Source organism: Falco peregrinus, chromosome 2, assembly GCF_023634155.1.
Source record: "Falco peregrinus isolate bFalPer1 chromosome 2, bFalPer1.pri, whole genome shotgun sequence".
NCBI classification, from domain to species: Eukaryota; Metazoa; Chordata; class Aves; order Falconiformes; family Falconidae; genus Falco; species Falco peregrinus.
The window spans coordinates 9,332,264-9,347,763 of NC_073722.1; the positions used below are offsets into that span (position 1 = coordinate 9,332,264).

Below are 15,500 nucleotides of genomic sequence, written 5' to 3' on the forward strand. Positions count from 1 at the left end.
ACTAGAGGCAATATATAGATCCAGTCACTCATTTCCAAGCTCTCCAAACCCTGTTGAAAACAGGAGCTCCCCGGGCACCGGGGTGGAGGGCCTGCCTTCCTGCACACCGTGGCCTCAGGCTCATGGAGAGCAGGGCCCGTTGCAGTGGCTGTGCACCCACCGAGGTCTTGCCCGTGACCACCAGACCCCTGCAGTGCAGCACCCGGCTAGAGCAGCAGCACAGGGGACCTGCACCAAGGAGGGACATCACCTCATCTCAACCCAGCTTGCATGAGATATTGCCAGGGCAGGGAGAAGGAAACATGTTAGAAGACTCAATGCAACAAAACTCCCTTTTTTTGCACAATAGCTCTGCAGGTTTAGTCAGCATCTGAAGTCAGCCCTGGGGCTTACCTGTGGAAAGGCCCACCTCCTCTTTCTCCCCCTCCTCCACCTTCTGCTCAACTCGCATGGCCAGCAGTAAGGACCATTTTGGGCGAGAGCAAGTAATTTCCAAGAAAGTAACTGGCCTCAGGCTCAAAGAGCCTGTGCATCTAACAGGGGCTGGTAGCCCTCTAACAAGCATAGAGCCTGAGCCACCCATGGGCAGAGTAGGACATTTGCAAGAGCAGCATGGTGAGGACAGGTACTGGTACTACACTGGGTCTCGCTACAGCTCTGTCTGGAGTGCTGTTAGCCCCTGCCTCCCCAGGGTGCCCTTGCCTCCCAACCACACACCCAGAAACAAAGACACCAACATAGACAGAAATGCAATTAAAAAAAAAAAAAAAACACCAAACACAAACCAAAACACACAACAACAAAAGCAGTCACACACAAGTCAAACATACCAAGAAATCAAACCAGGCCAGCAAGACTCACCAGATGAGTTGACCAGTACTGAAGGACGTGCTTCAGGGAATCACAAAGACCAAACCCTCCAAACTGATGCCTACAAAGGCAGTAAAACCTCCCCAGCTGCTTTATCAGGGGTGACCCCTAGCAGCTCATTAAATCCTAGCTACGCTTCATGTGTGTTCATCAATAGGTAATTGATTAACACTTTCAAGCTGTGTATATCCCACCTGCAGATCATCTTTGCATCAGGCTACAGGTACCCAAAGAAACTAGCCTCGAAGGGGAGTGATAACCACTTACCTGCAGTCAGGTGGTAAAAAAAGCCACCTTCCCTCAGACAGGTATTGTGTTTGGCCATGAGCTTGTCATCATCTTCATTAGGTATCACCACACCGTTCATGTACACAAGGCCTTGGTGGGCCATCACAGCACTTTCACTTAGCCAGAAGACAGGTCCTGTCAGTGTGTGTCCCAGCATCAGTTCCCCTGTGAAAGCAGGGTGCCAGGTTCCTCTGTGTCCCAGGTGCCTGCCCAGCCACTGATGCTATGACAATGCTGGCTGGCCACAAAAATAAATGAAAAACTTATGTAGGGGCATGTGTAACTCAGTCACTGAGTTTGGTGTATCAGGTCTGAAGGAACATGGACGTGGGGGCTGTGGCTGACACAGAATAGAAATTGTGTCAACAGAAAGCTGGCTGCTCCAGATTTTTATTTTATATATATATATATATATATATATATGGGCAAGCTAAGCTCAGCTGCTGGCTCTTCTTTACTTTTAAACATTGACCAGTACCTTTATTTAATTATATATGCCTTTAAAATACTGTTCATGAAAAACTTACAAAGTTTCCATAGCATCTTGTGGGTGCTTTCCCATTAACGTTTCTCAGACTTTCCATAAAGGGGTGATTTATGGCCTTATTCTACAACCAGCCATCAGAGGGACTTTGAATTCACTGAGACAATCTGCGTGAGTAAATGTTACTCATGTACATTAGTGGTTTCCAAGTCAGGCAATTAACTCACAAATGTTTGCAGGCTCTTTCTTCATTTTTTTCATACCGTAGTCAGGCACAGTATTAATATCCAGCACTGAGTCTAATAAGATTTCCATTACCTTCTGGGGTTAATAATGAACACAGCAGGGACAAAATCAGTATCACTGTATTAACTATCATTAAATAGGGTATCTAAGCATCAGCATCATAGCGACTGGAAAGCTTAGTGTATATAAAAAATTTGTATTTGTCTACTTATCTCATTCAAATTCTAACTTCAACATTAAGCCTTGGATTTTAAAATTAGTAATGTGCAAACACATTGTGCATGGCCAATTAAATTGAACTCTACTATTTCATGTAATTGCAGAAACTGTGAAAACCAGAAGTAAACTTTGTTTCAGCCAGTTTCAAACAAGTATTTTAGATTATTTTTTTTCAGTAATGAAAAAAACACCCTGTCTGAATCAATTTATTTTAAATATGGAGTTCTCTGAAGAATTTGACCCTATGTACGACAATTTCAATTTATATACTGAATCCATACTACATACTGTAATGGTGAAATTAGATTTTACTACATTCCTGTACTACCAACATGCATCCGTGTAATTAAAATGCTTACAGTTATCAAATCTGAGGCATGTATTATGTCTGGTCTAGCACACGGAAGTCTGCGGCAGAGGGTTCAAGGCATATTCCCCGCTGGCTAACCTCGGGAACTTAATTTAAGTGTTTGTGTGGACAAGTAGGCTCCATACAACCTGTCAAGCCAGCAAAGAAAGACAAGCCCGAACCGCATAAGTCTGAAGTCACCCCCACACATGATAAAATGATGGCAGAACCACATTTTGGGGGAAGGAAGGAAGGAAAAAGAGAAAATGCCTCTCTGTTTAGGAGCAGGTCAATAAAACAGAAGGGGGAGAGGACACACAAGGGATCGTAGCTCCCCACGTGCGCAGGGTAACGAACTCACCCAAGCATTCCGATAATCCCATCCGAATTACACTGGGTGAAAGGGAGAAGGGCAGAGCCCGCGTCTCCTGCAGTCTTCTCCCACTACGGACTCACGATGCACAGAAAAGCATGAGCCCACAGGTCGCACTGGGTGGACACAACCCAGACTTAGATGATCCCTGCACATGGCAAGCGCATTCTTCTCTGTCAAAATGATGATGGAAGGAGAGGGACCATGCAAGCGCTGGTTAACCTAAAAATGCACAAGTCTGCACAGTTCTGGTCTGAGAAGGTTTATTGATGGCTGACCTCTACTTGGGAAGACCCGCTACATGGTCATACTGTTGCAACAGACCGCAGCCCCTCCACTTTTAAAAGTAACCCTGCTGTTCTTAATGTGAACCACACACCAACACCATAATTAATACGAGTTGGCATTTATTAGCAGTTTGAGATACAAGACAGTCTACAGGCTTGGAAAGTGTGGCCTCTTAAGGCAGGCCTCTTCAGAAGAAAATGAGGTAACACAGCGGAGAAATGCGATGAGACTTTGCAGCTTCGTAATCTGCTTTTTTCAAGATTGGATCCACAGGTGAAATAGAGCAACATGATAAACTTTCTAGGACTAAAGCTAGACCATCCTTGAATACTAAACATCTTTTAAAATCCACAATTAAAATGAAATAATTTCATAAGTATCACAATTTATCTTCCCACATAAATGAGAACAAAATTACTTTTAAATATCTCAGAAGCATTTTTTTTTCCTCCTTCAGAAACAACCGGGGCTGGGGACGTTTTGAACAAAGGGACTGACAGCGAATACCTGCAAGCATCTGTAACCACGTGCATTTCTCATTTACATCTTTATTTTTCTCATTCTTCCTCAAAGTAATTAAAATCTTCCTTTTGCTGGAAACCCCGTGGGGAATCATCACAGAGGAGTTGCTCTGAGGGACAAATGAGGTCCTGAGGTGAGCCAGCTTCCTCCAGGTCCTCAGTCAGCATCATCCCCGCTGTACCGCTGGCAGTGCAGCGCTCTTGGGAAGCCCTTCTTGGTGTTGCCCCAGCAAGCACCGGTGGCACACGAAAATGCCGTTCCCATTGCTCAACAGACTGAATCTAGGCTGGCGCTTCTGCCCAAGGGCTGACTCACTCGACTGATTTCCACCCTGACTGACCCAGCTCCATTTCATCTGTAAGAGTCAAGCTGTACTTTAGGTAAGTGCAGCTAAATCTGGGAGATGATAACTTTATTTCTGCACATCCACTCAATTAATCTGTTCCTGGACTGTCAGTGATAATAATTCTCCAAGAATTACCGATTAAGTCATACACTTAAAATTGTTTTCTAAAACCTATTGTCATTCGAGCACTTTGACAGCGCCTCTTGTCATTACAGCCCGTTACCCTTCAGCACCATCACATCCAACGTAAGGATTTTGGGTTTGCTTGTTCGTTCACAGGACTATAAATGTAGTGGACGGATTACCACTTCATATTCTACCTCCTACTTGCTAGAACTTTCCTTACCTAATTTTCCCTCTGGGGCCTTTGCAAACATATATTTTATTTCCTTATTCTTTTATGATGTTTTCTGCAATTCCTGCTCTTCTCCATTACTACTACTGGAACTATTCATTGTCTTTTTGTTTCCATTATGTAAAAATCTTAAATTCCCTCCACACCCCAAATTGTTTAAGAGCCTTCACTTCTGGTTTATATCAGATAGGCTGAAGCTCTAGTTTTCTGTCTTGCTTAATCCTAATTAAATTTTTTGGCCCACATACAAATGATGCCTATTACCTCTGTGGCAGCTCTTGCTTTTGACTAATCTAGAAATGCTCATTTTCCTATATATTTTGTACTAAAGGAAGTTGTCTTTAAAGATGAGCAACTTTGCTCTTCAAACACTTAATCAGTGAATACCACGCAGAGATGTAATTTGCTCTGATACAGCCCTCCCTGTGCCAATCCAGGATGAGGAGTTTTGCACTACCTGCAAACCAGAAGACTATTTAAGACCGTTTAACCATGATAGGACATAAATATTCAGATTACAAAATAAACAAGTCAATTGAGAAGATTAAAAAAAAAAAAAAAAAAAGAAACCCACCAAAACCAAATACAAAAACAAGGGAGGAAATTAATCCTCATGTAAAGCCAGCTAGTTAAACTGTATTCTTGCTATATAGGCACCATTAGCCAACCCCTGCAGTTTCCAGATGTTTATTACAGGATATGCCTGGACAAATCTTCTTTCATAAAAGCTCTTTGACACACAGACATTAAACTTTAAGTACCTTAACACAAAAGCAGACCTTTTAAAGAGGATTTACTTGAACTTTTTTATATACAAAAACAGCTGGAAAGGGAATAGAATGACAATGAAGTAAAACAATACTTACAGACAACCAGTTAGTAAATCTCCATCTTCTTCTCATTTAGGCACAAAAGTGAGCTCCATACACCATCAGCACCACGTACACAATAGTCCCATTAAGCTCACCATTTTCTAGAAGATTAAGGGCCCGATCAAAAGGACACTGAATTTGCTGGAAATCTCCCTATTTGCTTGAACAACTTTGGATCTGATCCATACCGACTCCATAAGAATAACTGCTCATAACAACTCAGCTTAAAGCTGTAAGAAAACAACCCTAGTTATAACCTCCATAACAATACAACAAAAAGGAACATGCGCTTTCTTTCTATTTACTTTACTTTCCATAATTTTTAAAATGGAAACTTGCAGCATTTTGCTCCCCAGTATAATACAATTCATTTGGTCTGAGGAAGTGAAAGGAAAAGCAACAAGGCACAGAAGTTTGGTTCCCTATTCTGAGATGTATCATTACTTACAGCAAGAATAATTACTATTTTATCTCTCAGTTTGATGCTGAATGAAAAATTATTTGCCAGAAACTGGAGGGACAGTGGGACATACTTTTTCTTTCTAGAAAATGCTCTCTGCATTGCCGGTTCCAGGGTCCTGGTTCTCCATTTCTTTCACATCCCAGCTACCTACGGGCTTTTCTTCACAATTTCACATGTTTATTAAATGCAAGGTCAGACTTCTGTAACCTACAGTTTTACTTCCACTTGTATATAGATGTGTGTGTACATGTATATATATATTGTAGAGCAAGGCCAAAAAATGAATATAGCATCAAATGATAAAAATAAGGAATGTGACTCCAAAACATTTGAACTAAAACTTACACTGGTTGGATACTGACCATTCCTCATTTCAGGCAAGACTTCTACTGTTCACAGTGAGTGCCAGGGAAAATACGTTTCTATCGCTCCTGTAAGAGAAAAAAAGAAAACAACAAAAAAAACCAAACAATCAAAAACAAACGAACAAAAAAAAACCCCACATGATCAAAGAATGGCTGTCCAGTGGCTGGCAAACACACACAGATTTGTAGGACAAATGAAGCCGTGTCTATAACCGGGATGTCATCTTATCCCAGGTAAACAAAACTGTATCAAAAATTCCAGTGATTTAAGTGGGACTAGAACAGATGCCAAAGTTATGATGCCTTTATATCCAGAAAGGTTAAACCACTTTGTAAATTTTTTTCTACCACTCTCACAGACTGAAAGCTATTATTGCCTAATGCCTCATTTGGCAACCAGATGGTACTGAGGAAACCTCTATTCTGATTTTACAGGTATTTTCATAAATTTATGCTAGGCTTTTTAGGTCAGTAATATACGATTAGCATCTTCCATACATGAGCAGGTAGATCTCTCTCTTCTAGCAGATAGAACATGCTATCTGTTCAGCCGGCAATAACAAGCTGGAGCAGGTTCAAGCTCATCAGACAATCACAGTCCTAGCAGATTAGACAAATCGAGCAACATGGAACATCTACCAACTTCTTCCAAGTCAAGACAGATGTTACCTATGATCCAGCATACAGGGAAAAAGCAGTAAACCTTGCCACTACAAAATTAACTGTATATTCTGAAGACGTTTGAATAAGCCAAATGTGTTTACATCAGACTGTATTTTGGCCATGGCCATAGCATTTTTTGATGCAGCACTGAAAGCTCTAACACTGCATTTTTCATATTGCCATACCACACCAAGTTCCCGCAAAAAGTTCCTGGAATTCTGCTGTTAAGATGTCCAAAGCAGACATTTCTACTCCTGCCTCACTTCAGTAGGCAGGCTTACAGAAAATCCTTCTCAGATCAGACTCACACACAGTAATGAGATCCAGTTCCTGTACAGGACCTTCTTAATCACGGACCTAATTCGTTTTTTTTCATAAGGGAGAAATAATATTATGCCCATTATACATATGTGAAGACTGAGGCACGGAAAAGTAAAGCAGTTCTTCCAAATCACCACCACTAGCAAAGCAAGAGCACAATCCTGTCTTCTAACTTTGGTACTACATCAAATGGCAATTTTTGCCATTCCCTAAAAGCACATAAGCTCTGGAAACTGTTTTATTACAGCAATCACTTCTAGAAATTTTCAGAACCAAATTATTACCCAGAAAGCTCATTGTGGCAGGAAAAAAATACAGCTAGATACATGTAATTTTTCTAGTCCCATTTTTTGTGATTTCTCAGATTACAATACCAATCAGGTATTACCCTCCCTCTTCCCACAGAGACCACAACACAAGGTGGTTATTTATTACCTAGTGAAAATTCTAAAAAGGAGCACTACAATTTACAGGTTTATATATAGTGTTCCGTAGATAAAGGATTTATGATGATGCTGTAATTTTCTGAATTCTGGTCAAGGATTTTCAGTTAATATTCTTCAATGCTGCCCTGTAAGCCTATAGTTACATTGCAAAATCAATGTATACAAATATCCTTTGGCTTTTCTATCTTTGCTTGCAATAAGAACACGGCACTTCTGAAGCTATTCATTGGCACTTTGGTAATGCCTTAAAGGCTGTTTCTTCATAATTGTGCTTTTGTTTCTTTCCATGCTGAGCAAAATACGGCAAAGGGTCAAAAGCATATATCCTTCCTTTCCAGCAAACTGAACATTATAAACTAGCTTCCTGGTCACCTCTGGATTCTTAGAAACTACAGAGTGGTGGAAACTGGGGGCGCAAGCGTTCCATGGATCCCTACTCTCAACAGTACATGCAGGATGGGAGAGCTGCAGACAACTTTCTAACACATTCTTGCAGAAAAGGCTTTCCCAACTAAAGCCAACAGAAGACCACAACCAGGAACAGCGATAAGTTGTTCCAAAATATTCCCACTCTGCTCTTGACACTGCCTTTTACAGGAAGAAACAAACCCCTTTCACCAAGGTTTCTCCAATTACAGAGAAATCAATGAGAATCACTGAAAGCTAGCAAACTCTCTAATGCTTTTCAAAGCTAAGAAAATCCAAGCCTTCCTGCAAGATTTCTATCATCTTCCCACTCTACCCTAAATCCCATTACATGGCTCGCTTTTCCATTTTACACTTCCCACAACTTGAGTCCTTCCTGTCTTGTCTTCCTTTTCCCTCCTTTTCCTGCAAATCTCTTTACTTCCATGCTTAGTTCACAGAGAGTTATCACAGCAGCCGTGTTATATTTTTCTCCACTAAACTGATTACTTCTTCAAGTCAGCTCTTTGCTTTCTGAAGACAGACACTCCTCTCGTGACCACACAGCAATGCAAGTGACTACACAACAGTAAGCTGCATCACTACTTTTATTTGTAATAGGCACAGCTCCTCTTTTTGCGTGGGCATTACGCTGCTTTTTTTAATCCAGCTGCTGCCTCCCACAGCTGCAGGATTTGCCGGACCATCCCTTCAAAGCAGCAGCTGCTGCAGCTCGCAGCACAGCAGGGGTGCAGAAAGGCTGCTGCCGGGGGAAGGATGCCCTGCACTGGTACTTGGCAGCTGGGAGGAGCAGCCACCGAGGCCGTCCAGCTGCTGTGCTGAGCTCCACCACGGTGGGGTGACCCTGTCAGTCATGGGGGCAACGTTTTGCTGTCTTGAGTGGCACAATTGATCGGCCTCTCCTGAGAGCTTGGAAGCGCATTGAATTAAAAGACGTCGCCTCTCGTTACAGACGGGATCGGTTTTGTATTGGCCATTGCTCCCACTGAAGTCGATTGCAGCTGCATTCCCCTCTCCCCCTACACGCACATCTTGCAGCACTGTCATTTCTTTCCAAGCTTAACATCAAGGTTCGTGTAATTACATATAAGCATATGTATGTGATTGTATATGCATGTGTTACTTCAAAAAGATTTGCATAGTAAAGCCTGCAAAATGAGAAAATGCCAGTATTAAAGGAAGCAGGTGTGATTCAGCAGCTTGCTGTGGGCATGTTAGGAGACAGTCACATGTGGCTGCAGACTTCTTTAGGGCACATCGTGCCAGCCCTCCACTTCCTATAAAACTGTAATCACCTCCAGAGCTCTTCTTACCATGCCCAAGTGCTTCGCAAATATTCATCCATTCACGTCAAAAGACATTCAGCAATACTGTTACAGCCCCTCTTAAAATGAAGATGTTACACGTTACACACGCAAACACAGAACAGCATACAACATTAAACTTATTTGACTACAAGATCTTTTCCTTCCTCATCATGGGATACTGTAACAGAAGCCAAAGTCCTGCAGGTACTAACCAGCTCTGATTCAACATCAGCAGCACTGCTCATTCTGTGCACTGCTCACTCAACAAAAGCTTTCTTGGAAAAGATCATGTCCCAGAACAAAAATCTGGTACTGTTTCAGTCCCTCGTCCCAATGAACAAATTGCAGGGCGGATGGGCGGCAGAGAGGGATCTTCCAGTAACAGATCACCACAGCACACAGGCTCATTAGAAGCAATGTCGTAACTTTGAAATCAAACATTTCTTAAGTCTGGTTTTGCAGCTTGCATACTTCATTAAGAATTTTTCCAACATTTTGCTGAGTGAGGAGTATCATCCCTGTCCCCCGTAGCTGCAAGATCCTGCTGATCAGAGCAACCTTGCAGCTGCGTGAGGCAGTGGCTGCGCAGCCAGCGCCGCCCCCAGAGATCCCCGGTTTAGCACGGACTTCTGGTGAGAGAGACAACCTTTTGGTTTGATTTCTTAATTGAAAAAATGTAATTGTAGCAACACCAGGCCCCGACTTGCATAATGAATACAGTGTGGACCACTGAGATCCATAGCAGAGACTACTCCTACTTCAGCTAATTAAGTAATAGCTAGCAGTTGTGAGCTTTTCCACATACATATGTAAAGCCTCCTGATAAAAGGGGAAGGGGAACTTAAACAGCTCTTTTGTTCTTGTTAGGCTGCAGGAAGTTAAGAAGATGCTGAAAAGCCTGGTAGGATATTTAGCTTTGTGGTTATGGTCTGCTTGCTTTTGCTTTTAAGTCTAAAGGCTTTTTTAATTTTTCTCTCTTACCATTTGTTTTGATACACTTACACTTTTATAGTGATTTCTCTATACTTCAGTACTTGGGACCTCCTTTTTCTGCTATTCTATGTGGCGTTCTATGTGTGTGCTTTTTTTTTTTTCTACTTTTTCCTGCTTCCCTACCACCAGTGGGAGTAGTAAGTGTATGGATAAGTGTACACAGGTTTCAAATCTATAACCAGCTCTATGGAGGAGCCTGCAAAACCCCTGGTAATAATTATTTTGAGACAGCAATGGCATGGAATATATGAACTTGCACAGTTTCTGTCATGCAGTCCAGCCACTAAGCAGGAGCCGTGAGAGGAGATGTCTGGTACAGATTTTGCAAAGACCAACTTGCAAACTTCTGAGAGTATGTAAGCTGAGGCTTTCCAAGGACTTACCACTTTGGTGTGTTATTCCTGAGAATGGCAAAAAGCACTCCTGAGACCTCCATCTGCTAAAGTCACTCTTCCAAAATGTGGAGGTGGTAAAATTTGTGAATTGAATGTAGCAATATTTTTAGTGTAGGCAAAAAAATAAATAAATAAAAAAAATATCCTTGATTATTGCCTCATAAATGACTAAGCTGCTTTCCAGCTGGAACTTCCTTAATACTCCAGTTGAGGTAGGTAACACTATGGAGAAGCTGACACCAGCCAGATGCAATTTGAGGAGAAAGAGTGAGCACCTGAGAACAGGGTCTTGTGTGAAGACTCAAAGAGAAAAATACATTCTTAACTATTGATAGCGAAAGTAACTCCACCTGGAATACATATAAAAATACAGATGTGCACTCTTTTGCTAAGTGACTATGTAACTGTAACACCATTCTTCCCATCTTTCTCCTTTCACTTCCTAGTAGGTACTATTGTTATCTGCTGAGTAGATGGTATGATGACTGAGATGATACAATTATGCTGGAGATCATATATACATGGAACAATGAGGCCCAAGAATGCAAATTATTCTGGGCAAACAATCGGGGGTGTGTGGGGGGTGTTTACTATTTGTTTTGCCAAGCACTACACATATGCTATTATATGGATAAGAATAAAAGTTTTATATTTCAACTACTGCTTTCAAGCTGAACCTCAAAACAAGCTATGCTTTACTTTAAGGCTTGAACTTGCTGTTGAAAAGAAAATCAACAGAGCAATTTTCTTTATCATGAGTAAGTACATCTACCTATTGCTTTGAGTGTATAATAAGAAGCTTACAGAGTCTCAAGCAACTGGAGTTTTCCACTGCGGTTTTGTCCTCATTTGCTCTAGTAATCATTCAAGCTTAGCAGTATTTGTTAAATTCAGATACAGGTCAACTGTATTTCAATGAAGCTCAAAGAAATAGGTGCAGCTGATTGAGCTATATCATGAGAAAAGAAATTTACACAGAAAATAGTGGCTTGATGCCTGTCTTCATAAATGTGATAACATTTTGCTTCTCAGCTGATGCAATATCAGCTTTCTATCAATGAAGTAAACGTCTGAAAGATCTAGTTAGGTGATAAGTAATTTGCCTTCTTGAAAAGTATATTGTCAAGCAACATCTTCTGTGAAGTGAAGTTGGATACCGATGTCATCTCTCATCTGCAAGTAAGCAAATTAAAAGGAATGTGTATTTTTGACTGGTCACATCATATAAAGTCTTTTTGATGGTTTATAATGTATCTGCAGCACTACAGTAAGCCCGAAGTTCAAGATTGTTATATTTACCACTAATTAATAGATTAAAAATAATGGGACCTGAGGCAAGCTTATAGGAATCAGGTTCAATGCACGTTGGTTAGTAAAGCCATGCACGCAGATAAGAGTTTTGAAGTGACCAGGACCTTGGCTGGTCTGATCTGGATGCTGTAGAAAGGGTTGAGAGCTTAACTGTGAAAAATAAGAGTTATATTTATTTCAGTGCGGACTTGAATCACCTAAAAACACAGGTCATCAAAACAGGCTGGGTTGTTTTGGGGGTGGTTGTTTGTGGGGTTTTTTGCACTAAACATTGTGATAGACTCTGAAAGCCGGACAAGGTGGGCCAATAGCAGCGTCTGCACCAATCTGCTGTTCCACACTGAACAGCCTCTTGCTGTGTTGAGTGGTCTCCCTGAAACTTGTATGAATGTCTGGAGGCAAGGAAAAGGAGGCAGAAGCTGGCTTCAAGAAACCCCTGTAGGATGCAGATGTAACTCTGTTCTGGGCTGTAGCGCATCCACTGCAATTCTTATTCAGAAGGACTCCCAGCACCTTCTGGAGAGGCTCCATCATACCCGATCACTAGTGCAGTACAGAGCATGTAATGAAGTAATACTTTATCTTCATTTATTAAAACAGCTGTCTAAGGTCATAAATACAACAAGTTGTTTTTATCACCAGGAGTACTCCCATAAGCATGAGAATGATGATTAACATCGTATCTCCAGTTCTGCTTACATTAGCAACCTCGCAGCAGATGCTTGGCTCCAGCGTTGTTTAAAAGCCATCAGAAAATGTCTTAATCACTGGTGACCTCTGCAAGAACTTTGGTGGCTGCTACATCGATCTGACCCTAGGAGTGCTCCTCAGGCAAACATGCTTTTTTTTTTTTTTTTTTTTTTTTTCCAGGCAGGCTTTTTTTTTATTATTGATTAGCCAAATTGTCTAGCCTTCCTGTTTTGTCTCCTCATTGGCAATTAAGAGAGAAATCCATTGAGGGAGTGGTGGCAGCGAACCTTTCCCTCTGACAAAAATAACCTTAATCAGGCCCCTTAGTTAATTTCTGAAATTGTTCTGTATCGACCTCTGTTTGAAGCAGGATTTTCATCCTATGGCCCTTTCAGTAAAACATACACATCTTCCTGTTAGCAAAGCAGGCTTTTTCTAATGGTGACATCTTTTACTTCTTATTTACAATCCTAATCACATCATTGATTCCAGTAATCTTTCCTGCACTAAGAGCTGTTATTAATTCGCTCGGAGAAGAACCTGGGTGGGTTTTGTTGGTTTGTGTTTGGGTTTTTTTTTTTTAAAACCTAGACAATGAAAATTAAACCAAGTAATGACAACCTAGGAGATTCAGGGGAGGGGGTGGGAAAGGAAGTCCAATTCTCAATGTGTTCTTAACATCCAGACAGTAAAGAGGGCACAATGTTCCTCAGCCTTAAAACTAAGACCAATACCTAAAATAGGAACAGATCATTCTGGTGACTCAACTAAACAATGGAGATCAGCTGCCTACGCCCAAAGCTATGATTGTCCAGGTTAGGGAAGCGACTGTTTAATTCAAAACACGGCATTTGGGCATTTCCTTACTTGTGTGACTCCTTTCGTGTCTGAACAATGGAAACACTGCACTTGGGTAATGAGAAATGAAGCATTCCCTCACCTTCCCCAAAAAATTATCGATTTGACACTCCCCACCTCCAAAATGAATGTGTCAATCCTTTACCTCTGTCTCCCCAGTCTCTTAGACTTTCTTATGGAGGGCCAGGACTTGTTTGTCCTTCTTAATGTCAAGTGGTGTTTCAGACCAGGAACCACTGAAAATAACTGAGGATGTTCATTATGTCACCATGACTTCATCGCTACTCTGTGATGAAGGGCAAAAGGCCCTGGCTGGGGGAGAGGGGAAGTCCTGGCCTTGGGGCACATTCCAGGCTGGATCTGGGGCAAAGCCCCCAACCCATCTGACAGCTCTTCCTCCCCTCGTGCAGGCCTGCTCAGCTTTTTGTGTGTGGATTCGCACACACACACACGGCACGTGCGAGTTAAATGCAAAGGGGTTTTTTTATCTTTAAGATAATCCGTGAGATTCGGTAAACGGAGATGCTAGGAAAGTTCTGGCTGAGCAGGAGTATTATTTACCGTGTGTTCTCCTTTGCCAGAAAATGCCCCTCTGTGCTCGGGGTGCCGAAGAGGCGCATGCAGGTTTTTGGCAGGGAAGAAAGGTTTGACTTACCCAGGTGCCATCCCCGTCAGCACAGCGGATTTACAGACCCGATGTCATCTATTTACATTTCTAAATGGCAGCACGGAGCGAGAGGCAGCGATACGAAAGATTAGTCTTCATTTGGCGAAGTAACCGCCAAATTAAATGATGACAGATGGGGAAAACTAAACGCCATGGTGTCAGGGGTCCGATGATGGCCCTTCGCTTTAGCGAAAGGTAAATATATAAACCTCAGCTGGTGCCTGCAGAAGATATGCGACCGGTTTTAAAGACAGCCCTCGGACTTTTTATTTAATCAATACCCCCTATCGAAGAGAGCAGCGTATGGCATTAGAACTAAAACAGTGTTATTAGAAAATGATATACTGCACATTAGGATGTATAATTCATGTCGCCTTCATTTGCTCAGCCCGTCGTGAAAATCCATAAATCATTTTCTCGTTCATGTATTGCCTAAGTGCAATTTGTCATTTTGCATTAGAGGGCTGCCTCAGATCATCGGCGCTTTTAATTCACTGCTCGGGTTTTAGCGCAGCGCGGAGCCTGCGGGGGAACCGGCCGCCGCCTTTGCGCGCCCCGCGCAAAATGGAGCCGGGGGGGGGGGGGGGGGGGGGGCTGCACCGCGGCGCTGGCCGCCCCGCGGCTGCTCCCCCCGCGCCGGTACGTGTGTGTGCATATGGATGCACGGATATCCCGCCTGGTGGCAGCCCCCCGCTTCAGGCCGCCCTTTCAAAGCGCGCTGCGTGGGAGCGCCCCGAGGCCGCCCCGGCAGTGCGGAGCCGCGCCGGCCCCCGCTCCTCCCCGCCCCCCCTTACCTCCGGGCCCCGGGGGCGCGTTCGGTCACGGCCCCGGGCCGCCCCCTCCGCGTCCGAGGCGCCTGGGGGTCCGCCTGCCCGGGCTGCCCGCTTCCCTCGAAGGCAGAGAGATCGCCGTTCCCGGCGCTCCGGCGGCGGGGGGGTTTAGAGACGGGCTGCTTCGGGTCACGGTGAATCCCTGGCCGCGGCCGTGTCCCTAGGGGGCGGGCTGGCACGGCGCGGCCCCTCGCCCGGCGCGGCGGCGGGGGCCCAACCGTGCCGTCCGGGTTGGTGGCAGCGCGGGGAGATGCCGCGGTCGCTGCTGCGTGTGGCAGGCAAGGCGGCGGGCTCCCCACCCGCGTCCCACCGGCAGCGGCAGCCGGCGGTTTTCTGACGAAATCCATTTTATTGGAAAACACCCACCGATATCGACCCGCCGGCTGCGCTTAGATCCGCTCTAAGCGCCGAGAGGTGGGCGGGGGGGGGGGCTGCTGGGGAGGACGAAATGTGAGCTGGGGTGCCATTTCCCTGCCTGCCGCGCCGGCCGGCAGCACCGGCGACTCCCCCGCACACAGGCACGGTCGCTGCTTTGCCGCCTGCCCCCCCCCGC

General features: G+C 43.8%; 1 protein-coding gene across 2 annotated transcripts; it reads right to left on the reverse strand.

Moving 5' to 3' along the window:
* Positions 1-4,825: 4,825 nt before the first annotated feature.
* LOC114012828 (uncharacterized) lies at positions 4,826-15,310 on the reverse strand. 2 transcript variants are annotated; one of them, XR_003555536.2, is made up of 2 exons: positions 14,106-14,347; positions 4,826-6,106 (listed from the first exon to the last, which is right to left on the reverse strand). XR_003555536.2 is itself a non-coding variant. In XM_055794069.1 (2 exons), exons 1-2 carry the CDS (start codon positions 15,292-15,294, stop codon positions 6,049-6,051), a joined length of 441 nt encoding a protein of 146 aa, XP_055650044.1. In that variant the 5' UTR covers positions 15,295-15,310; the 3' UTR covers positions 4,826-6,048. The 2 variants fall into 2 exon arrangements, 1 of the variants encoding a protein (XP_055650044.1); XM_055794069.1 differs by lacking the exon at positions 14,106-14,347 and adding an exon at positions 14,912-15,310.
* Positions 15,311-15,500: the final 190 nt, after the last annotated feature.